Below are 23,939 nucleotides of genomic sequence, written 5' to 3' on the forward strand. Positions count from 1 at the left end.
CTTATACAGGAAGCTACATCTGACCTCTACAGATGAGGCAATCAGTATTTATAGATATAAGTAAAGGAAATTATGAACCCGTTGTGCAGGCAACCTGCTGTGAAGACCCATCTGCCCTTAAAATCTGCAGTGGATGTTGTTCAGCTGGGTGGGAAGGACTCCTAGTAAAATATACTTGAGAGTTAAATTGCCAGATTTGGAAAGTGTTGTTTAAATGGCAAGTTTGTTTTCTGGGATGCTCTTCAAACCCACAGATATCTAGATAGATATCATTGTAGTGTTCCTGATTAAATGATATGGCTTAGTAACTCCCAGGTCCTTGAGTAACTAACTGGTAGGTTCTAATGCAATTTTCCACAAATGCAGTGTCTTCATTGCCTTGTTGAATTGAGATAAATAGGGAATGTTTTCGTTTTCAAATGACATTGCTTTGGTGACCTTTAGTTTGCTGTTAATCTGGTAAGCTTCCTGCACAGTTTGAAAAATAGGCCTCTGCATTTCTGTGTGTCTATACTTAACACATAATGAAAAAAAAAAGAGCCAAAGGAAATTCTTCAGTACAACTAATTTGGGGTTTCTAAGACATTGCCTGCTATCTGGTAAACAATGCTTGCTGCAAAAGATAAATTGAAGTAAGGTACAATGTATTGTTTGGTGTCCATGTCAAGCTGCCTTGTGATTTTTAGAAGGCCAAATGTGTATTAGCAAGGGTTGCTTACTACAAGGGGAAAGCAGGATCATGAATAAGGGATGTTAGTCCCAGTGATTGAACAATTTTATTTTGCAAGGTTAGTAGTTACGTGCTATATAGCATATTTTCTTTACATATTTACCTCGGGTTAAATCTTGTTGAGTTAAATGAGAACTTCCTCTGAGATGTGTGTACAAGATTACAGTCTTGCTGAATTAGTATAGATAACACAAAATAGTAAGGTATGGATACTCAGTGTCCAGACTGGTACTGAACACTGGGAGTAATTGGCATATTTTTCTATCAGTTTAGCATTCACATTACCAAGATGTACCCTTGATATTATTTCTGAGAGCTTTTCCTGGGAGTGTACGTAGCATTTGAATTCTTGCAGAGTTTTTCATTAGGAAGAGGCCATTCACCCCACACTATTTAGCTGCTGCAAGAAATTCTTCAGTGAAAGCTTGGTTGATAAATGCCAGCTGTTGGTCTGTGCCTCTACAGCACAGTAGCTTTTGTGGCCTCTTACAACCCTTGCTCAAACGTCCCCCAATTTATGACTTTAAATAAAAATACTAAAAAATTTTTTGAGCTTTCTAGCATCATGTTTTGAATAGCCTGTAGCACTAGGGTACTGATTACCCTTGGTTTTTTTTAAGTACCCAGTAGAGGGCAGAGGTTTGTTTTTTCAATGTAAAAAACCCCTTTTTGATTAAACCATTTTTTCAGTTTATAAAAGTCCATTGTAGCAATCTTTATAGTACAAGCCACTTCATTAATTTTTGTTAAAGAAGTTAAAAAAAACCAGCACATTTTATTTATTTATTATTTTTAAAAACTTCTGTACTGCCCAATCAGTGCAAACACTCTCTGGATGGTTGACATCCCATCAAAACATAATTGTAGTCATACAAACAAACTCACAAAATGTTATAAATAAATAAAACAAGTTTGTCTCTAGCTGAATCAGTCAAACTTGCATTTAAATAAATTAAAGAAATTTGAACATCCCAGGTCAATTAGTTAAAATACTAGTAAAAGTTAACTTTATACTTCAGTTTTAATTTAGTTATTGGAGATTGATAGGGATGGAACCCAGCTAACCTCTATGGGACATACCAAAGGGAATGCGCCATGCACATGGTTCCTGGCATTAGCTCTTTTGGCCTCTTGAGGTGTCACAATTTTTAGCAGAAAAGACTGCAGTGAGTAGGTGGAACGGGTAGCCATTTTGTGGGGATATGGCTATTGTGCCAACTGTTAGATCCAAGACCTAAATTGCTGTTTAGCAAGTGTATCGGCTAATAATTTTTTTTAAAAAAGCCAGAGCAAATCTCAACTGAGTAGATGGGCCAAACAGCTAGCTCTGTATAAAGCAGCTTAATTTTGTTTCACGTAAACCTGATAAGGCAGTTGTGCGGTGGTTCCAAGCTGACAGCTGTTGGTCAGATCCGTTGTGACATTATTGCCAGTGCAGGGATTTTCATTTCCTCTGCTTCCTATTGCAGCCATCTGAAAAACTGCTTTGAAGGCCTTCCCAGTAGAGATAGGACACAGTCAACCCTCGACTTACAAACGGCTCCAGTTACAAACATTTTGACTTACAAACCGCCGTGATAGAAAAATATTGACTTGACTTGCAAACTTAGATTTGAGTTACGAACTGAAAAAAACACACGGGAGGTGGGGAAAGCGCAAAATTTGAACTTTCAGTTAACTGTTGGCCAGTGAAGAGGGTGCCTGTCTACTTCCTCCCTCTTCCCAGCATTTTGAGAGTGGATTTGGAGATAGTCTTCAGACTGCCTGGTATTGCCTGGTACAGTGCTGTACAGACTGTATTTTTATTTTTAGACTTTTTTAAAAAAAATGATTTTTGGATTTTTAAAAGGTATTCCCTACCTCCTTTGCTGCCCCCCATTTTCCTCCAAAGGTGCTTGTCTTGGTTTGTCTTGGCTGAAAAGGTGCTTTTCAAGCTGTCCTGTTGAAAAGGTGTCCGTTCCCTCCTCCCCTCCCTCTTTTGTTTCCTTTTTTAAAAAACCTAAGTCATTCTGCCCCAGTGGTAGGAATGGATTAACCGTCTTTGCATTAGTTCCTATGGGAACTAATGATTCAAGTTACAAACTGCCCCTTGACCTAAGAACCCAAAACCGCCGGAACGGATTAATTAGTTTTCATTGCATTCCTATGGGAAATGCTGATTTGACTAATGAACTTTTCGACTTACAAACTTTCTTCCGGAATGGATTAAGTTTGTAAGTCGAGGGTTGACGTATTTGTGCTCACATCCCTGAGGATACAAAAACGAATATCAGCTCCACAGGTGCCTGGGGAAACTGGACCCTCCCCCCAGAACTGGCTGGTCCACTTACTGCACCAATTGCGAAAGTAGCCCAGCCAGTGCCTCCGCGCACAGCCAAGCGCTCAGCGGCTGAGCGGAGAGACTCATCATCCCGTCTCCTTACCAGAGTGGTTGGCTGTTGGGGAGGCACCGGCCAGGCTACTTCTATGGTTGGTGCTGTGCAAATGATGGCGGCTGTGCATAGTGAAGAGTAAGTGGACCGAATGGCGCTGATATTTGTATCTCTATGAATATCCCATCTCTACTTCCCAGAAATCTGTAGCACATTGTATTACATGTGGAAGGCTGTAAAGGAGGAGGTACGTCATGAAATCTATTATTGTGAAGTGGTTGCTTCTTGCATCCCTAGCAGGCCATCCACCCTCACCTCCTGGAGGGCCCGATGGAGACTATGGCACCTTGGTCCTAAAAGAATTCAGGGAAAGGCAGGCTCCAGGGGTGGAAAGGAGCACAAGATGATAAGTCCCCCCAACTGTCAACACTGATAATGAGAGGAGGAGGGAACCACCAACACCAGATTTACAGATGGAATGAAATTGTGTGAAGAAGCAGAGGAGGAGCTGGACCCCATCTTCTGCACCTTTGGAGAGGTGGACTACTTGCTAATACAGTCCTCTGAGCAGGGGTCTGTGTGGAGTTCCCCATGGCTCAAGGAAGATGGTGCAGCAGTGGAATTCTGATGTTCAGTTTGGCACCTCCAGCTTCCACCCTGTGGAAACCTCAGCAACCACTGGGCCACCTGGGACGCACTACAACCCAACAGAAGCACTGGAGATGCCTTGGAAATTCAAGCAACACTGAGCAGGGGAAAATACAAACCTTCATTGAAGGGTGTGGTGTGGCTCAGGACTGTACTTAAGACCTGATGCAGTCAACAGAAATTCCTGTACCCCAATCCTCAAATATAATAAAATCAAGTCCAAGCAGTTCCAGGAGTTTGGAATTTATGGAGACCTTGACAAAGGGCTCCCTGCCAGCCTCATCTTGGGTGAGAGCGACAGCATTCACAACTATTTATAAATCTGCCTTATAACTGGAAAATGATAAATAAATCCAAATCTACCTGACAACTAGAAGAGTCCTGATCCTGCTTCTTGTAGATTACTTGTGGCATTTCTGTGGGTAGGTGGGACCATTTTCCGCTCTTGCTTCCCTCTGCAAGGAGCTACAACATGGACTAGGCCCACTGACCTTATGTAAGAGAATTGATAGATATTTTTTTTCAGAACAAGTCTATGGAAAATGAAGTTTGACTGTTTGCTTAACCAAGCAATTCAGAAATGTGGCTTGTAAAGATTTGGAAGAGATGCCAAGTTAGTGTATATAGAACATATTTCTTTAGTATTTCCTATAATTCTATCTTGTGCCTGAGTCACTGAGACGTCAAACTAGGGTTGATGTTATGCCATCATGGAGTGTCACTACAGTAAGATTTTGTGATGTTTCTTCAAAATATCAGTAGGGTAATCTTAAAACAGAAATGTATTTTGGCTTAATATGGTGAATCTAAGGCCTTAATTGCAGCATTTAGAGTGTTATTGCATTTTCCGTCTTCTAACACAGCCTGAAAGGAAAATGTTAAAATCTGATGGAATTATTCAGTAGAGTAAGCATGTATCCAGTGTCTGCTCTGGCAATTGAAAAACTAAATATTTTTCCATACTGGCCTGTCTCTATAATTATTGAGGATTGGAAGACAGTCTCATCCAACTTCCAGTGGAATTATCTGTAGACACTTGGCTATGTTTCATATACCCTTAACTTAATTTCAGGGCAGCCTTTCAGAGGATGAAAAACAGCTATAAAAGGCTTATAAAGTCTTTATTGCATATTTTCTTTATACAGCTCTAGAATATACAGTACTTGAGTTTAAATGGGTCTTTAGAGCTGACATAGCTAACAAGAGGCTGATGAGAAAACACTTGCCATTCTACCAATGTGTGATCTCCTGGGGAAATGCCAGACAACCCTTGTGGCCATCTACTCCCTTGTTAATGGTAATTGTGATGCATGTGGGCCTTTTACCACTGAAAGAAAACTGAGGGTTGCTTGTCCTTTCTGCATTCATATATGTGTAGTAGATTATGTTCTCTCCAGCTGCTGCAGTTATACTATATGACTCACTTTTGTACATTTAAACTGCTGAGGTGGACAGTCTTATATTAATGGAGTTTGGGAAGGAGAAGAGGAATAAGGTGCTAGGATGTTCATAATGAACTAAAATTGGTGTGGTTGCTGATAGTGTAACATGATGATTGGGGATGGAGAAAGACACTGTTAGGGCAAAGAAAGACAGGCAAGCAGATGGGGATGCAGCAAAGACCTGTGTAGGCCTGCTGAGATTGAGGTTGCATTATAGCCTGGATAGAACCAGGTCCATTGGGAGAGGGATGGTAAGTGAATAGATGCAAGTGGAAATGTTACTGTATGACAAGACTTACTCATACAATACAACTTTCCTGTCCTGTCTTTCATCCTTAATTCACCAGAGCAGATTTTCAGGGGGGAGGATATGGGGAAGTAAGTTCTCAGACAGATCCCGTTCCATCAATTAAACAGAATTAGATTGCATTCAGAGATCTATGGTAGTTTACAAGATACACAGAGAAAAGGGAAACTAATGAAGTATAAGGCAAAAAGAAATTGTTAAAATTTGGTACAAATATGCTTATCACAGCAATGTAGCCCTTTTGAGTTAGTAAAATGTGAATATAAATGTAAGTTGAAACAACAAGTATGTTTTGAGAATTTCTTTTCACCTCTGTTCTGGATAATTGCAGACCTGAGGAAAAAAATCAAAGAAGAAGTTGTAATGAGCTGACAATCTTGATTTCTGCTTAATTTGTCTATATTTTGCAGGAGTAAGGAGCATTGAGCTGTTATGTTATCATGGCTATGCTTCCCTTCTGGTTACACAAATGAAAGTTAGTGCAAATAGATGGAGGATAGTCTGTTCATGATTCACAGCCACAGTAGCTAAAGCCGACCTCTTATTTTCGAAGTCATTGTGGATATCTGGTGCTGAGGACAGATGTGGTGGGATGTATCACAGTCACACTATGCTTTCAGTTGGAGTTTGCCAGGAATATGCTTTGAGGGCACTAACCAGGGAAGACAGACCCAGAGGCATCAATCTGACTGCTGTTACCTTAGTCCAGGGGGGCTTTGTGGGAGCAGGTGGATTTCTGTGCTGTACAAAAATGTGGTGGAAGCAAAACTGTAGAAGAGGGTACAGGGGAGAATGTGATTTAAGCAGAAAATAAAAGCCATTTGTTGGGCTTGAAAAAAAGATGAGCATGGTACATTTATTAGATCACTAAAAATCATTAAAAGGAGCATATGGGCTTTCATGAGGTGGGACACCACCTTTCTGCCAGTGGTGCAGAAAAAATACAAAAGTTCCAAAAGCTATTGCTAGATATTTGTGCCAGTTTCAAAGCAAGTGCTGAAAAGTCATGTTGCAGTTGACTGTTCTGAGCCATTTAGTCTTTTGTACTAGCAGCTTTTATATTTGTGCAGACGAAAATAGAAAGATGACGCTTCCAAACATTTATTTAAAAAACAGATTGGTTCGTGATGGCCAGTTCTTCATTACACCCGTGTGATGTACCACTTTTAAACAAACCCTCCTACCCAAAGAGCTCAAGGTAGTCTACCTGGTTCTTTTCTTTTCCTGCTTCCGCTGATTTCTAAGGCAAGTTTGTCTGAGAGATGAACTAATGGGTGTCAGCCACCTGGTGAGTTTCCCTGACCAACTGAGAATTGGATCATGAGCTTCCTGTATCTTATTTAGATAGTCTGTGTACAGTCTTCCAGTTTTGTTTTACAAAAGATGTGTCCCCTCTTTTCCTTGGTATTTTATGCTTCCCCAGATGGGGCTTATCTGGGGAATGAACACAGGAGCCTTTGTACCTGAAGCAGAAATATTGCCACTAGAAGGACAAACACTTACGTGTTTGAAATGTGAGTGAAATGAAGACTCTCAAGGCAAACATTGAATTCATGTTCTCATGAACATGTGTTTATAACATCTGCCTGCTGAAATTGTGCAGGATCTAAGATTAAACAACCAAAGGCTTATAATTAACACTAAGACTTGTATTCCTTTTCTCTTAATAACAGGAAGAGAAGTAAACTTTGATCAATTGCGTGTTCTGCCATTTAAAGCTTCCTGGTATTTTGGTTTAAGACTTTTGATGTCAAAGTCTATATATCTTCTGCTACTTAGCTCCTGGGAATGTTGTTTTTCTTCCATCTAGAAAGGATTTACCCAAGTGTAATTTGAGAAGTACAAGCATTTTAGGAACGTGCACAGCTCTGTTACTTCCGTTCTTCAGTTGTGTTAGCAAAATGCCAAAATTCCATTTGCACCATATGTATATTGAATTTGATGTGAGCCACCTGCAAAAACGGTTTAAGTCCCATTGTCTGTGTATCCCTTGCTTACACAGAAGTTGTGGAAATAATAAGCTGCAGTCTGTATTTGTTTCTTTATTTTTTTTAAAAAAGTATTGGTTCATAATCTGTCGTGAAAGTGTTGCTTTGAGTTCTTTTGATAACTGGTTAATCTCTAAAATTTACCATATATGCATAATTGTCATGACTGAGTAAGTCAAACTTGATCAGCTTTCAGTGTGGGACCAAAAATGAATGCAGCAAATTCTTGTGTGATGTGCCATTTTTGTGTGTGTCAAATGCATTTATAACTGTTATTTTGAGAAGTTGTATCTTGATTGATAACAATGCACCAGCATCCCCACAGACTTACACAGCTCCTGCAGCTGCCATTACACTGTATTGTCTTTACTCACATAAAGAAATATGATAATACATTCTGGGCAGCTGGTAGCGTCCTCGTTCTCCTTATTTTAACAAGGAGCTCCCTACTACGAAATTTTAAACATTTTGAAATCATGACTTTCTAGCTCACATGGTTTCTGTAGCTGTGTGATAGCAGTATTAAACTTGTACTGCAGATCTTCAGTACTTGGAACTTTATTTTGTTATGAGTAGAGCTAAAACTTACAATATCAGACATTCATGTTGGCAGGCACGCAGATGTAATACTATCCTGTAGCATGAACTTTGACTCATTTTCTTGAGAAAGAGATATTGAATGTCTGCTCAAGTTATCACTTCCATTTATTTCTTTCAGTTGCTTATAGACACGATACTGGGAAATCTAAGTGTATAGTGTGTGCCTTTTTCCCAGCGAGTTTCCATGCCCGAGCAAAGATTTGAGCCCAGTTTTCTTGCGTCTTAGTCCATTACTCTATCCACTGTATCACATTAGCTTACATACACAACTTAAATACATTTTATTCCCTGGCCAGCCTCTATGAAAAGCTGATGGAGGAAGCTTACTTATATATTACCTTGAATTAGTAGCTACCATCATCTCTCCCTCCCTCATTCATCTAAGATGAATGGAACCCCTGTTTATCCCACAGATGGGAGGACTTCTGCGTTGTGGCTTGTCCCCTTCTGTGAGTCTGGGAAGTGCAATAAATGAAAGAAAAACCAAAAAGAACTCTAAGCCTAATGAATGGCTTTCCCTTTCCTTAATTGGGGAACCATGTGGTACATGAACCAAACACAGTAGGAAGGCAACAGTCTCCATCAACAACTTGTATTCAGGGCATACTTAATTGAATGTTGGAAGTTCAGTTTAACAATTTTCACAATACCTGCTGGTCTTGGGTCACTATGGATTTATGGACTTTCAAAAAGACACCATTGTGTATACTGCAAGAAGCCCTATGTCCACACTGGTTGTTTCAGCTCTCCATGTGTTTTTAAGCTCCTTAAACCTTCTCACTCTACTGATATTCACATCTCAGTACTATTGGTGAAAGATGCTGAGATATTTGAGAGGAAAATCTACAAAAACTTTTTTTTGCCTTTTCAGGGACATTACAGGCCTGATGATGAGGATCAAACGACTAAACAACAACAAAACAAACTTAATGATTGTTGATTGTAGTAATTATGCCTGTCTATGTGAACTGAGTTAGGTTTCTGGCTTGTAGAGCCAGGGGTGGGGAGTTCAGTGCCCCAGTGGACTTCCCAGAAAGAGCCAGCCTGTGTATCCTTTTAGGATACTGTGCGGCTGCGAGTACCCCAAGGGACACTCCTCAGAGTGTACCGTGTGCCTCCTCGGCTGAAGACTTTGAGGGACGGATGCCCACCCTGGAGGAGACTCTAAAGGGACTGTATTTGGAAGAACAGGGGCAGAAACGACAAGAGGAGAAGGAACCACCAGAGGGTGTCATTTTGGCAGGAAAGGGAGAGGAGAGAAAAGGAAAGGGGAAAGGGGGCAGTTGCAAACTGAAGGAGAAGCATGTTGGTTGGAGGAAGAGGAGGAGCAGAGAAAAAAGACTGGTGGGGAGAGTACAGGAGGACTCCTGAACAGGGGAATGGATGGAGTTAAATTTCCAAGGGAGTATAGTGAGAAGGAATGGAGGAGGATGACCTATAGAAAGACACCTTACGGGGCGAGACGGGAGAGAGAGAACAAAGGAGAAAGTTCAGGGTGTGGTAGCAGCGGGAGTCACAAAGGAGGAAAAACAAGCCATGTCCAGACTGTCCTGGGTAATCCTGTGGGATGAGCCCATTCCGACCAAAAATGAGACAAAACCCAGGAAAGAAAGTATGGGAACCACAGGTGGGCTTGGTTTTTCCACCCTCCCCCATAAGGTCAACTGCAGATGTACCCGATAGGTTGGGTGTTCCACAGAGGTGGCATTAGAGACTTGAGTTCAGCCTTGTCGTACTCCTTTCCCAATTTTGAATCAGTCAGTTATTCTATATCTAGTTCTGTTGCTTCTTGTCCCACATATAGATTTCTCAGGAGGTAGATAAGGTGGTCAGGCACTCCCATTTCTTTAAGTACCTGCCATAGTTTGCTGTGGTCCACACAGTCAAAGGCTTTTGCATAGTCATTGAAGCAGAAGTAGATGTTTTTCTGGAACTCTCTGGTTTTCTCCATAATCCAGCACATGTTAGCAATTTGGTCTCTAGTTCCTCTGCCCCTTCGAAATCCAGCTTGTACTTCTGGGAGTTCTCGGTCCACATACTGCTGAAACATTTTGAGCATAACCTTGCTCAGTTTAACATCTGCTTGTTTCTCTTATTTGTATGAAACAGTTAACCACACTTTTCTCCTTTAAAAGGACCTAAGGCAGTTTATGTCATTAAAAGACAATATTTAAAGCTAAAAGCAGTAAGTACACAAATAATAAAAAGAATCAAGCAAGTACCACTCTTAAAAATGCTAAAGAAAAGAAAGACCAAAATCACATTCAAAGCGTAACACATAACAATCCATTAAAAAAAGACCACACATAACTCAGGCAATCATACACTAAAGTGAAGCTTGCCTGAAGAGAAAGACCTTTGCCTGCTTGCAGAAGGATAGCAAAGACGGGACCAGCTTGTTAACACCTATCTGTTATGTGCCATTAGATAGCACCCAATATATGCTTAGTGTTTAAAGCACAGCACTCCTCCAATATCTACCATCTTGGTAGGTGGATCTAGTAATTATGTTTGTAATTATTTCTGATGTGCTGCCCTTTGAACAGTTAGTTATATCCTTAAGCTTTTTGGCTGGCTAATTATCCACCACAAAGTTGAGGCAATGTCCAGATAAAATCAAGGTGAAACCAAATAACAGGGGCCATATAGTTCAAAGGGCCAGATGGAAAGGCAATTGTAGACTGAGAAAGGCTGACTAAGGTTCCTTGCCCTTTTTTAAATTGTATTATACACTTTGCTTTCTGCCAGTATAGTTTTGCCCAAATCAATTTTTTAAAGGTTTAAAATAATTTCACTAATTGAAGGTGTTTTTTCAGGTGTTTCCACCCAGCAGGCACTTCAGCTTCGGTGCAAAGTTGAGGAGCTAGCTATTACCTGTGACTGGGTTTCTGCCTAGGATTTCCTTGTTGATTTTGGTAGTACTTACTACTTGTTAGATTGCCGGAAGAATTTGACATGATTAAATTTGGATGCGAAATATAGTGAATTCTGTCCACTACAGTTGATCCATTGAATCAGTTGCTGGAGAGCTCAGTGGCTTAGATATCTGGCTGTGGAGCCAGTGATTGGGAGTCCATTTCCCACTGTGCCTCTTGGGAAAAGAGCCAGTCTGTGTGCCCTTGGGCAAGCTTCATAGTCCCAGAGTACCCCCATAAGAAGAGAACGACCTAGAAAATTCTGGGAAGAGTTGCCATAAGTTGGAATTGATTTGATGGCACATTGTTGTTAATAATAATAACAACAATAACAACAACAATAAAAAAGCAGCGCTTGTGCGAAGCTGATTCAGTGGGTCTACTCCAGACGGGACGAGTGGGTTTAGGATATTGTGTATTTTTAACAGGCTTTTCTGTCTCTCTTCTGCTAATCTATGCATTTGATTGAGCTAGACACATTCAGAGTACACATTGTGGTGTAATGGGTAGAGTGACAGACTAGGGTTCCAATCCTTGCTCAGCTATGGAAACTCACCAGGGGAGTGGAACTTGTAAAACCTTTCTGTAAGTTTTTCACATACTTTGAAAGATCTGTTAGGGTCCCTGTAAGTCAATTTCAACTTGATAGCACATAAAACATTTGACTGCAACATTACTTTTTATCTGAAGATAATGCATACTTATCAAGTTTTTCTTTATTTGTTTTGATGCCATAGAAGCTTCTGATAAAAATAGAAGTGGTTCACAGTACTCGGATTTCTTTTAGTTCAGAAGAATGGCTTGTACACTTAGGCATGTCCCCGTGAGAAAAGTCTAGTTGTGCCTCCTACTTGTTAATCCGTAAATGGCTCCTAATACAGTATTGCTGATGTGTCTTTCCATGGCATTCAATGAGAATCAAGAGCAGGATTATGATTTTACTGGGGTAATACAGTGCATTTGACAGAGGCAGAATATTGCTGCACAAATGGGGTGAATGTTGGTAAAACCCAAAGTTGCAAGACAGGAGAGCTATAGCTAATTGTGAAGTGTGAATTCTAGCTTCAGTCTACCATCAGTAAGAAACTAAAGTTTTCTGATTTTGCTTCATATCTGCAGATTAATTTTTAATGTTTCCACAGTATGCTCAAGATTAGGTTGATATGCATTTCATATTACTTCTAATGAAATGCCCAAGGCAGGTCTGTGATGTCTGTCCGTTACTATTACAGCACATCAGTGATTCAGGAGAATTCCTGTCAGGCTAGGCCAGGGACCTTTGAGATGCTGCGTCTTGCCAAGAGAGTGAGACACGTGTGGTGTAAGCAGCTAAAGGGCTGTTCCAAGGAGTATTTGCTATTGTTGAACTTAACTATCAGTTGCTCCTTACACAATCTGATTCCTCTTCTCCATCTCTAAAGGAAAGCATTGGTGGGCAGGCGGAATGAATGAGGAATTAGAATGAAAAACCTAACAACTTGAGGGAAAGCAGCACTCAATTACTGTGCTTTTGGTTATTCCCTTCAGCACCTGTGCTAACCTTGTTACCACTAGCTCTGGAGTTGTCCCAAAAGGTTGCAGTACATTGTGTTTTCTAGACATGTTGAACCTTTGTTGATTAAAAGCTTATGGTATCACTTTAGTTTGCAAGAGCTGAGTGGGACTGGTAATGATAGGATTTTCTGGAGGTCACTAATTCATAGTTTCTGCCCATCAGAAGCAACTACATGACACGTGACAACATATTGCAAATATGTCTGTACAAAATACTGCAGGTCTTTATGCCAATTCTGTTATGTTTAAGAAGACAATGTGTATTATCTGTCATTCTTGCCAGAATGCTTTGGTGTACCTTAAATTGGTAGGTGCCAGCATGGGCTTTGTTCACGTAATGAACATTCCCATTCCTTCATGCTTGATAACATATTGATAGTGCAGCTTTGAGAGCCTAGTGAAGAAATAAAGCAAATCCTGATTTTAGCATTTTGACTATTGCATGAAAGCTTTACTGGAGTTTATAGATACTACATTTATTAAAATATGTTTGAAGCAAGGCCAAAATGGCACCTGATGAGAGACAACTACCTCCAAAAAATACATCCAATTCAGTTTATCCTCTAAAATATATATGTGTAACTGTATTAGAATGTTACTGTACTTTGCCCTTCTGTGACCAGCTGCTTCCGTATCCTTGACTAAAGGTAAACACTTTACCTGTTGGAACATAGGTATAGTATGATATACTACGTGTTATGGATGGAGAAGAGCTTTTTATACAGGACTGGCAGTTTAGGTGGCTGGGCCATGCTGAGCACAATAGAAATATCACCTTGAGATTTTATGTATTTGGTTTTTAGTAGTACATAGTGTCTGCATGTTTGGAAGTCTGTTTTCTGAACAGGTGTGAAATTCTTTCCTTTTTGTTGAAATCATAAAGTGTCCATCAAGCCTTACTATTGAAATGTAATCCGTTTGCTTAGAGACTGTTTAAAATAAAGGCTTCTGTAAAAAAAAAAACCCACAAAAATGCAACGACTGGGCACAAATCTAAAAGTTTTGGTGTGTCTTATTTGCAGAATGCTTCTGGTTAGGGTGAATGAGCTGCAAACTGAGATAAACGCAGAGTTTCACTTTAGCTTACCTGTTTTACAAAACTTCATTTCAAACCTACATATGTGAAACTGTGTACCACCAAAATTTGAAAGATCTTTGGGAGCTAAGTGCTCATAGCCTCCTGGGCAAAACTTATAATATGTCTTTTATTAAGCTAAACACTAGTTGGATTTATTGCAGATTACTTTAGTTGACAGCAACTGGAAGCTAACATTTAGTCATGAAAGGTGGAGACAGGACATTATTTGGGCTGGTTAAGGAAATAGTGAAAATACCTCACCAGCGAGCATTTCTAAGGCTTTTATTTCTAAAAGACTCCATTTATAGAAGCATCGGGCAAAAATAAAAGGAAAGGCTTTTTTCTTTAGACTATTTGGTATATTTCTGCCTCGCTGCCTCCTTCTCCCTGGGCTAACATTAAAAGCATTAAAATAAAACTTGGCAATATGAATAGCTTATATGGCTGTAATGCTGCATTAACATTTTTAATCTGCTAAATCACTTAAGTATCTCTATGGCTGCCAAACAGAACTCTCCAACTTTGAGAAAGTCTTAGCATAGATGAGCGTTATTCTTGCAAATGGTCAAAGCCCTTCGCTGGCTTTTCTTTCTGTATCACAGTTTTCCTTCTTGTGGCTTTCAGCAGCTATAGGTAGAACAAAGCCATTTCATATGGGACATGGTAGCGCTGCAGGTTAAACCACAGAAGCCTCTGTGCTGCAAGGTCAGAAGACCAGCAGTAGTAAGATCAAATCCATGCAACGGAGTGAGCTCCCATTGCTTGTCCCAGTGGCTGCCAACCTAGCAGTTCAAAAGTACATAAAAATGCAAGTACAGTGGTGCCTCGCTTAACGAGCGCCCCGTTTAACGACAAATCCGGATAGCAATTAGGTTTTTGTGATCACAAAAGCGATTGCATAACAATGTTTTGAATGGTAAAAAATCACTTTGCGATGATCGGTAAGCTGTTTCGCTTACCAATTTTTGCATAGCAATTTTTTTCCGACAGCTAATCGGTGGTTCCAGAATGGCCGCCAGAAAAAAATGGCCACCCGCTCTTTTTTGGGACGGATTCCTCGCTTACCGGGCAGCGAAAATGGCTGCCGTATGGAGGATTTTCACTTAAAGGTAAGTTTTCCCCCCATTGGAACGCATTGAAGGGGTTTCAGTGTGTTTCAATGAAGTTTTTAAAACCGCAAAGCGATGTTTTCGGTTAGTGGTGATTTTTGCCGTACCGATTAACATTGCTATGCGAGGCACCACTGTAGATAAATACCCTGTTTTCCCCAAAATAAGAAAATAACCCTAATTTTTCCTCCAAAAATGCATTAGGGCTTATTTTCAGGGGATGTCTAGTTTTTTTCATGTACAGCAATCTGCATTTATTCAGTTACAGTCATGTCATCTTCTGGTTGCTGCATAATAGTAGAGGGCGGGGTTTCACAACTGGGACTTATTTTTGGGGTAGGGCTTATATTACGAGCATCCTGAAAAATCATACTAGGGTTTATTTTCAGGTTAGATCTTATTTTCGGGGAGACAGGGTAGGCATCACCACGGTGGGAAGGTAACGGCGTTCCGTGTCTAGTCACACTGGCCACGTGACCATGGAAACTGTCTATGGACAAATGCTGCCTCTACGTCTTGGAAATGGGGATGAGCATTGTGCCCTAGAGTCGGATACAGCTGGACTAAATGTCAAGGGGAACCTTTACCATTACCTGTGTGGGGGGGGGGGCATGTGGATGAGTTTCATTTTATGTAATTTTTGAGACATGAATTGCTGTTTGGAAAACAGTTGAAAAAAAAATACTGATCCCACAAAGATTTTAATTTTCTTTGCAAGACAGTATATCAGGTGAAGTTGGATATGTCACTGGGTTCATGTGATTTGTATTACAAGAGGAATGTTTCATTTTGCAGAATTGGAGAGGGGTGTGTGTTCAGAATTGTAGGATGTGCCAGTTTGGTTATTCACGCTTCTCCACTAGAGGCAAGGAGCATAAGAATTGGACACCATCCATGCTTGTCTTCTGCTGGTGCAATTTGTCTGAAAATAAACATGCTGAATGAGGCTCTCAAAAGTATGGGTGCTTCATGGAGATGGCTTGCATGCTGTCTCAGTAGCTCATTGAATCCACATATTTTTGTTTCTCATTAGATACATCTAAAATGGCTAAATATTTCTTCAGCTGCACTGTCTCCTAACTTGGAGTTTTCCTTGCGTAAAATATTTGGCCTAGATATTCCTTAGTCTCAAAAGAATCAAGTCCCTGAAATGAAGTGAGAATTGTGTCTCCTGAAAGGATTCTTTAAAAAGAAAATAAATTTGGAAAAATAGTTTCTAGTTAAGCTCTAGTAGGACACGTAATATTAACTTCAAATTTGTTTTTTATTCTCTCATCTTTTTGCAGAATGATGGCAATTAGTGGTTGTATTAATATAGCACTGCCTGAAAGTTTTCTGTAGTGAAGGACTACCACAAAGCAGCGTTCAAAAAAGTACATTTTGCTTTGGCACTGGCCAAATTCTTTGGTGTAGATATGCAGGTGGTATAATTTTTGGAGGAAATGGAGTCCAAGTTAAGAAATACTCATAGAGATCAGCTGCATGTGGAGTCATATCACTCAACATGCAACTGATCATTTCTACAGTAATTTCTTGGAGCAATTATAACAGTTAAGTCACTTGTGCTACACTAGAATAAAACTAGGTGAGAGGATTTGGGACGCTGTGTTCATGCGTTGTGTATTCTGTGATGTTGCACGAATGTAAATGTTCTTAAATACAGCTTCTTTTGTGTCTGACACAACTGCTTTCTTTTCTGGAGGACAGCAATTTTGGTTACCATTCAACTCTTGGTGATGTCATGCAGTGAGGTTGTAGTTGAAATCAGGTTAGAAAGTACTGTTCTCACAAAAATAACAGAATCAGTTACACTGGCTTTGTTTTGATTGTCTGGATACAGGAGGGGATCCCTAGATTTTTTTGGACCCATTGAAATATTTGAAAATTTCAGTGTCCAGCTTCATATTTAATTGCTGGCTCAAAATTCATAATTTTGAAGTGAAATTAAAAAATGAGACCAATTTTCAAAGAACTGGCCACAGCAGTCTGTTTCAGTCTATATAATAAAAATAAAAGCAACAAAAAGAGGCACTTTGAAAACTGACAACTTTATTTCAGTGCAGGTTTCTAATCCGCAAAAGCTCATGCTGGAATAAATGCAGGTCAGTTCCCCAAGTCATTTTAAAACAATTCCCTCTCAAATAAATTGAATTTAAGAATTAATAATGAGATGGCCTAAAATCAATAAAAGTTATTCAAATTAATTCCAGCCCAAATCTCCATCTACTCATTTGCTATCTGGCAGTCAGCGCTCTCCCGGATCATCTGCTGTCTATATGTATGCTGTCCATTATGCATTGACACAAATGCCTCTCCTGCTTTCTGATTGCTCCATTGCATGTTACAGTATAAGTCTGCCTGTGTCCTCGTTTGGTTCACAGACTTTTCTCCAGTTGCATGCCAGTTTCCTGAAGGAAGGGTTTCTGTGTTTTTTCTGGAGCAGCTTGGTATGCTCTACTCGTATCACTCGATCTAGCTAGGCTGGGTGGCTGAGGGGCTTGACCCCGAGAGAGGCCCGGAAGAGGAGAATTAAAAATTGGTCCTTCTTGGCAGTTGCTCCTCACCTCTGGAACATCTTGCTCCCTGAGATTCGCCTGGCACTCTCGCTGGGACTTTTTAAGAAGAAGCTGAAGACTTGGGTCTTCAGGCAGGCCTTGCCCCCTTCTATCACTTAGTTCCCTGTGTTTTCTCATCTTGAACTTTGCTTGCTTTTCTTTTTTGTTTGGATGTTGTCTGTTTTAATTCTTGTTTTATATTGCTTGCACTGTAAGCCACCCAGAGTAGATTTGTTTGAATTTAGATGGGCGGGGTAAAAGCTTGCATGCATGCATGCATGCATGCATGCATGCATGCATGCATGCATGCATAAATAAATAAATAAATAAATAAATAAATAAATAAATAAATAAATAAATAAATAAATATGCTGTGACACAAATCTGGGCCTAGCCTCAGTCGTTCCCCCCCCCCCATGTTTGCCAAAATGCCTTGGAGGCCATGTGGAATCCCTTGCAGCCCTAGAAGCACTCTGAGAAAATTCTGGGGCTGCTAGAGCTTGGCCAGTGTTGTGACTTTGGTCTAGATGGGCAGGGTAGAAATCTAATAAAATAAAATAAATTGTGCCCAGTGTCTTTAATGGGGATGGCATTATGGAACATGAGTGGGACTGAACTGCTGTTGTTGTTGTTCAGTCGTTTAGTCGTGTCCGACTCTTCGTGACCCCATGGACCAGAGCACGCCAGGCCCTCCTATCTTCCACCGCCTCCCGGAGTTGTGTCAAATTCATGTTGGTTGCTTCGATGACACTGTCCAACCATCTCATCCTCGAACTGCTGTACCTGCCCCATATTGGGAAAAGCTAGGTTGCTGATTTTAAAGATCTAACTGGCCTAGAATCAGCCAAATCTTCCTAGTTTGTCACCCTGGCTAGGACTTGCTACTTATCAACATACTGTAATTGTCCCATTCCTGTGTTAAAAGAACATTATCTCTATCTTCACCTGGACTTAAGTCTCATCACCATGTAATAAATACAGTATAGGAGACATGTATTTATATTCTCTATGCCCGAAGAAGGAGATTTTGATGCACAAAGGTTCACACTGAAATGAATCTAAAATGGCACAATATTTTGCTCCCTCCCCTTTCTTCCCATCATACTGAGATTAACACAGGTACTAGCTTGGAAATTGGAATCAGAGTATTTGCTTTAATAAGTATCATTATGTATATGAACCTTTTCGATGATTAAAGTTTTAAGAATCCTTTCACAAAGTTCTGCATCCCCGTAAAATTGACTTACAGGTTCATACAGGATGCCATTCTTCCTGGCAGGTTCTTGGCAGAGTTCATGACAGGGTTGGAAATCTCTGACCGCCCTGCACCCCCCCCTTCGAAAGTAATACACAGCTGCTTCCATTATGCTTAACCATTGTCCAGTGGAAATTAATCCGGTGTCATCTAGAGCAGTGGTCCCCAACCTTGGGCCTCCAGATGTTCTTGGACTACATCTCTGTTAGCCAGGATTTCTGGGAGTTGAAGTCCAAGAACATCTGGAGGCCCAAGGTTGGGGACCACTGATCTAGAGAACCACAGATCCCCAGTCTTGTTTGGAACATTGATAAAAGCCTCTTCTGTTTGGTCTTAGTGGATTATTGCACAGAAATATGATCACTTTCAGTTTGCATCACATATAAGTCCCAGTATAAGTGTCTTATTATATATTATAATCTATAATATAAATGTCTTGCATTTTTTAACATAAGTTTAAAAAACTATTTTAAGAATGATGTCAATGATTTCTATAAAATAATTATGGACTCTATAAGAATTGTGTCCTTTTGGTTGGACCTGCACTCACTACTTAATCAGTTTCATTTTAGCATGTTGTGCATGACTAGAAATTCATGTTTAATTTTTTTAAATGTTACTTTTTCATTCCCTGCTTTATCTCCTGAAGTAACCCTGTTCCCCAAACAGCTTTGGTATTTCAGACTTTTCCATTCTTATCTCATTCTGACACTCAATACTGTACAAACCTTCTTGGTCTCTCCCAAGTTGCCTTCCATAGGAACCATTTCTACAGCATATTGTCTGAAGAGGAATGTGTGACCACCTGATGTTGGGAATGGGGATCTTATTTGAGCTTGAATACACAGTTAATGTTGGGCTTCAGAATTGTCCTACATTATCAGAAAGTATATGTAAGAGATGGAAAGAGTGTTCTCTCTTTCTTGTTCATAAATGACTATCATGACTTGTCCTATAGAAATCTCTAGTTCACAGAATGCCTGAAGAAATTGTTCCTCCCCCACTGAATGTTGTTGTCTGAAATATCAATTAGTATTTCTTTATGTTACAGATTTAATACAGTGCACAAATGAGATGAACGTAAATATCCCACAGTTGGCGGATAGCTTGTTTGAAAGGACAACGAACAGTAGCTGGGTAGTGGTATTCAAGTCACTCATCACAACTCATCATCTAATGGTGTACGGAAATGAGGTAACTGATTACTGGACTGGTTATTGATCATTAATATTTTAGAGAATTAGCTTTCCTGTTGTCATTTGTTGTTCTTCATCAGGGACAATGGGTGGTATTTAACAACAAGTTGAGGATGCAAAGGTTGAAGAGAAAACCTAACTAATACTTGTTCTGTTACAAAACACAGGGCATACCTGTCTATAAGAGTTAAGACCATTTACATGCCACAAATTTAAGGGGTAAGTGGGCAACTTTAACCACCCATGGGGTGCTGAATAAACCCTAGCCAGTTTCACAAATTCAGGATCCAGCAGACTAACAATGCCTGGGGACCTAGTTGCCCACCCCAGGTTAGCATTTAAACAGCTAGGGCTCTGTGTTAAAATTGTCTTGAGCAATTTTTGGCAGTTACAGAACTAAAGTATGGAGAAATTAGAAAGAGGTCACTGGAAGAATAACTGAAATAAGAAATCTGTTAGAAATCATTACAATAATATTAAGGTTTATGGGGACAAAGATATGTCATATATAATATAGCAATAGTACAGTAATTTGTATGGTGATTAAATTCATCCAGGAATAGTTTTATTGCTGGCCCCCATTGTTGTCTACTGCCGTAGAATACGACTGTCAGTTCCCTGCCAGCACAGTTGTTAGCAAAGTATGTTTTCTCTGAATCTAATGAAAATAAACCACTTGGCAGCTGCCTTAAAAAAAGAAAGAAACCTTCAGTTAAAGTTTGTGAACAGGAGCTACAGAACCTTGCCTGCATGACCAGTGACTTCTGCGTTATCCACTATCGCTTCCTTTTATTTTGGTTGCTCCTCACCTGACTTCAGAGGCTTCTTCCAACATGACTTTAAGTTAGATATCTGAAAGCAGAAAACTGCCTCATACCAGATCAGATAACTGAAGCTTCTAACTTTTGTTACTTAATTTCTCTGGCAGCACCTTTTCTTCAGAATCTCAAAATAGACAGTTCCCAGCCCTTTTATCAGAGATCCTTCCTAAAATTGGATATGTCAGGAACGGAAGCTGGTTATGCACATGCAGGCACTTACACCCTTCAGATACAAGCTTTCAGTTATGGGGAGCTGATCATCAGGCTGAGGACTAGAGCACGAAAACTCAGGGGCAGGACAGCTCCTTTAGTATGCAGTGGACCTTGGGAAGAATTTTATTCATTATTTAAAACTCTGAAGAAATTGTTATTTAACATTTAGTGGATGCAGTCCTATTGATATTCATGTGAAGTTTTGTGTAACTTGTCACTCCTGATTGACAGTTCTGGGATCAATCTTAGTTGTACAGTTGGACATGTATTCAGGCACATGACTGAGAGAGAGAAGCATATCTTGTCAGGTAGCTGCAGTTAGCTGTCAGAAGTAGGCATGTACATAGAGAAAATGTACATATTTCATTCGTTTAGGGTTTTCTGGGTGCTGCTTAGTTTTTGTGTTACTTGGGTACTGGCCCTCTCAGTAAACTCCAAAGCATCCGACCTCTTCTGGTTCTTTCCATTAGGATTTCCCATGTTTGGAGTTCTGATATTAGACTAAAAAAGCCTGGCAGTGGTAGACAAAAGAGAGGAAAGGGAAAGAGCAGGGCTGGAAGGCTAGGGGTTTGTGCTGCAGCAAAGCAAAGAAGGAGTGAAAGTACTGGGCTTGTAGGGCCAAGAGATGTGCAATAGTGAGGGAGGGGAAGGAGGGAGGCCTGACAGAAGGCTGGTGGTGTTGAGGCAGAAGGGAAGGGGTCAACGACTAGGACTGGCTAAACCAAGAGGTGTGTGGTAGCAACGGCAGTAAGGCAAGGCCAGGAGAGAGAAGGGAAAGACAGGGGCAGGCTAATTTGAGGAGTATTGATGGGAGATGATTTTACATAAATGGGTCAAATGGAGAAAATCCAATGAAAATCCATTATTTTTGGGATCCTCACTTTCAGGAAACCGAAAGTATTGGGTTTCAGAGGTATTCTGTTGGACCGAGGCTAAAAGAAAGAGCCTCTTTCTTGGGTTTCCCCCCCTCCCTTTTGGGTTCACCTTGAAGTCCCAGCCCTAGTAGCAAATTGTACACTCCTCGCACAAACACCAGTAGGATTCTGGCCTGTAAGTCTCAATGTAATTCTTACTCTATTTTGCCCCTTGCCCCCCAGTTCTGATGTTAGCAGTTTTTCACTTTATGTGAAAATGTTGGTGTGGATTACACTTGTAATATGTCTTTGTGCTAACAAAACTGTAATTGCATGCCTCATGTAAAGTACACTAGTCTTTTACGTTTCCATGTTACATATTGGAACTATTTATAATTACTTCTGAGAGATGATGTTATTTTCTGCCTTTCCCACAGTCTAATTTGACTTCCAGCTTCCATAAAAGCTGGGTTCTGTTGATTAAATATTTATGTGTCACCCTTCAAGAAAAAAATATGCTTCCAGAGTGGTTTATAATGCTGCAATAACTAAAATTATACTACTAATGAATCTGTGGAATTATGCACTGCTGTAATGAGCATGTGCTGGCTGGTAGTTCAGTGAGTTGAGTATCTGGCTGCACAGCTAGAGATCGGAGTTCAAATCCCCATTGTGTGTGCCGTGAGAGGATCCACCATGTGTAGCCTTGCACAAGCTGCACAGTTCTAGAGAAATCCCCCCAGAAGAAGTGATTGGTAGACTACCTCTGAGTATTCTATACCTAGAAAACCCTGGAAATGGTCACCAGAAGTTGGAATTGATTTGATAGCATATAATTATTTTCATTCACGTGGAGGACTATATTCTGGGAGCCGGAGAATCCCCTTTTTATTTTGTTGGTCTGATGTTTTTTGTAATAAGTTATGTTACAGGACCACGATCTTCCCTGTTAGAAAGGAGTGGTTTGTTATGTTCTCTACCTCCAAACTACAGTGACCTCCAAAATGTTCTATTATTAACTGTCCTTTTGTCTCTTGCAAACCTATTGCTTCCTCCAGACCCTCTCATGTTTGGTCTTCCCCTTTTCCTACTGCATTCAACTTTTTCTAGCATTATTCTCTTTTCTCGTGTTCTCATAATGTGCCCAAAGTATAACAGCCTCAATTTTACCTGTAAAGAGAGCTCAGGCTTGAGAAAGAGCAGGAGAGATATGGTGTAGTATAATTATAGAACAATAGTGCCACATCCTCATTTAAAAAATACCCAGGATGCTATTCTTCAAACTGTTCCTTATTTCATGCTGTCTTAAGCGTGAAAGTTTTATTTATACCGAGCATTTCATGTCTTTGGTATTGATGGCACTTGATCACTGAGGAAAAGGAAGGTGTGGGCTGCCTGAGGCTTTTAAATGAATGGGTCATTTGAAGGATGCACCATTTACAGATGATTAAATTGTTGAGTAGTTAGGTGTCTAAAGTGACTTGCCTTCAGCACGTGTAATCTTGTTGAGTACATTGGTGATTTAAAGCAGGCAGGAACATTCATATGGTTTTGGTTTCTTATCCACTGTCAAAGTATTTGTAGCTTAAAATACCTATCTGTTGAATTACCTGAACAAGTTGGGTTAGCAACCCATCTGCTGCCATTTGTAATCCGAGAGGTTTGTTATTGACTCACCAGCCTTGAGCATTTGTAATTCTTCTGTATCTCAGGTCGAAATGGCAACTGTCCAGACAAGGGTTGCATCCAACAGCATTATTTAGCTTCTGCAAGAGCTGAGTTCAGTGGACGTGGAAGGTGTAACAGCCCCCCCCCCACAGTATCCACATACAAAAAACCCTGTTCTGAAAGGCTACAAAACCTGTTTGGACTTCAGGCAGCTACAGGAGGGAACAGTCCAAATCTTGATAACTTCCTTCAGTGTTATGTTAGGTTTAGACCAAAATAAACAAAACAAGAACTTTATTTATCTCCCCTCCCCCTGGCCAATGTTGGTATTCATGGTCAGGTTCACTTGTTACTGCGTTGACCAGTTGAGCCTTCAAGATTTCTTACTGTTCACAAACTTTAGATCACACCAAAAGATATCATAGCATTTATCTAAAGGTCTTTGAGGAGGATTTTGTAGGCATGGCAAGTGCCCCAATTTAAGCTACCCTCCATCCCTGAAGGTCTGAGGAAATAGAGGGAGTAGCCTGTGGACACCCTCCCTGCTTCATTGTGCTATACATGCATAAGGTACATGGACCTTTCCAGTTAAACAGTTTAATAAAGAAGGTTATGTAAATGACAAGTTGGGCAG

The 23,939-nt window shown here is 40.2% G+C and overlaps 1 protein-coding gene across 11 annotated transcripts in view; it reads left to right on the forward strand.

Moving 5' to 3' along the window:
* The window catches only part of PICALM (phosphatidylinositol binding clathrin assembly protein), an 83,802-nt gene that overhangs the window by 12,954 nt on the left and 46,909 nt on the right, over positions 1 to 23,939 (forward strand). For 10 of the 11 annotated variants that reach the window (XM_072993537.2, XM_072993539.2, XM_072993538.2 and 7 more), the window contains exon 2: positions 19,605 to 19,747. In XM_072993537.2, coding sequence (XP_072849638.2) covers positions 19,605 to 19,747 — 143 coding nt within the window. Of the gene's footprint in view, positions 1 to 19,604; positions 19,748 to 23,939 lie in introns of those variants that run through there. The other variant, XM_072993541.2, reaches the window with a different exon arrangement.

This window comes from Pogona vitticeps, chromosome 3, assembly GCF_051106095.1.
Source record: "Pogona vitticeps strain Pit_001003342236 chromosome 3, PviZW2.1, whole genome shotgun sequence".
Classification (NCBI taxonomy): domain Eukaryota; kingdom Metazoa; phylum Chordata; class Lepidosauria; order Squamata; family Agamidae; genus Pogona; species Pogona vitticeps.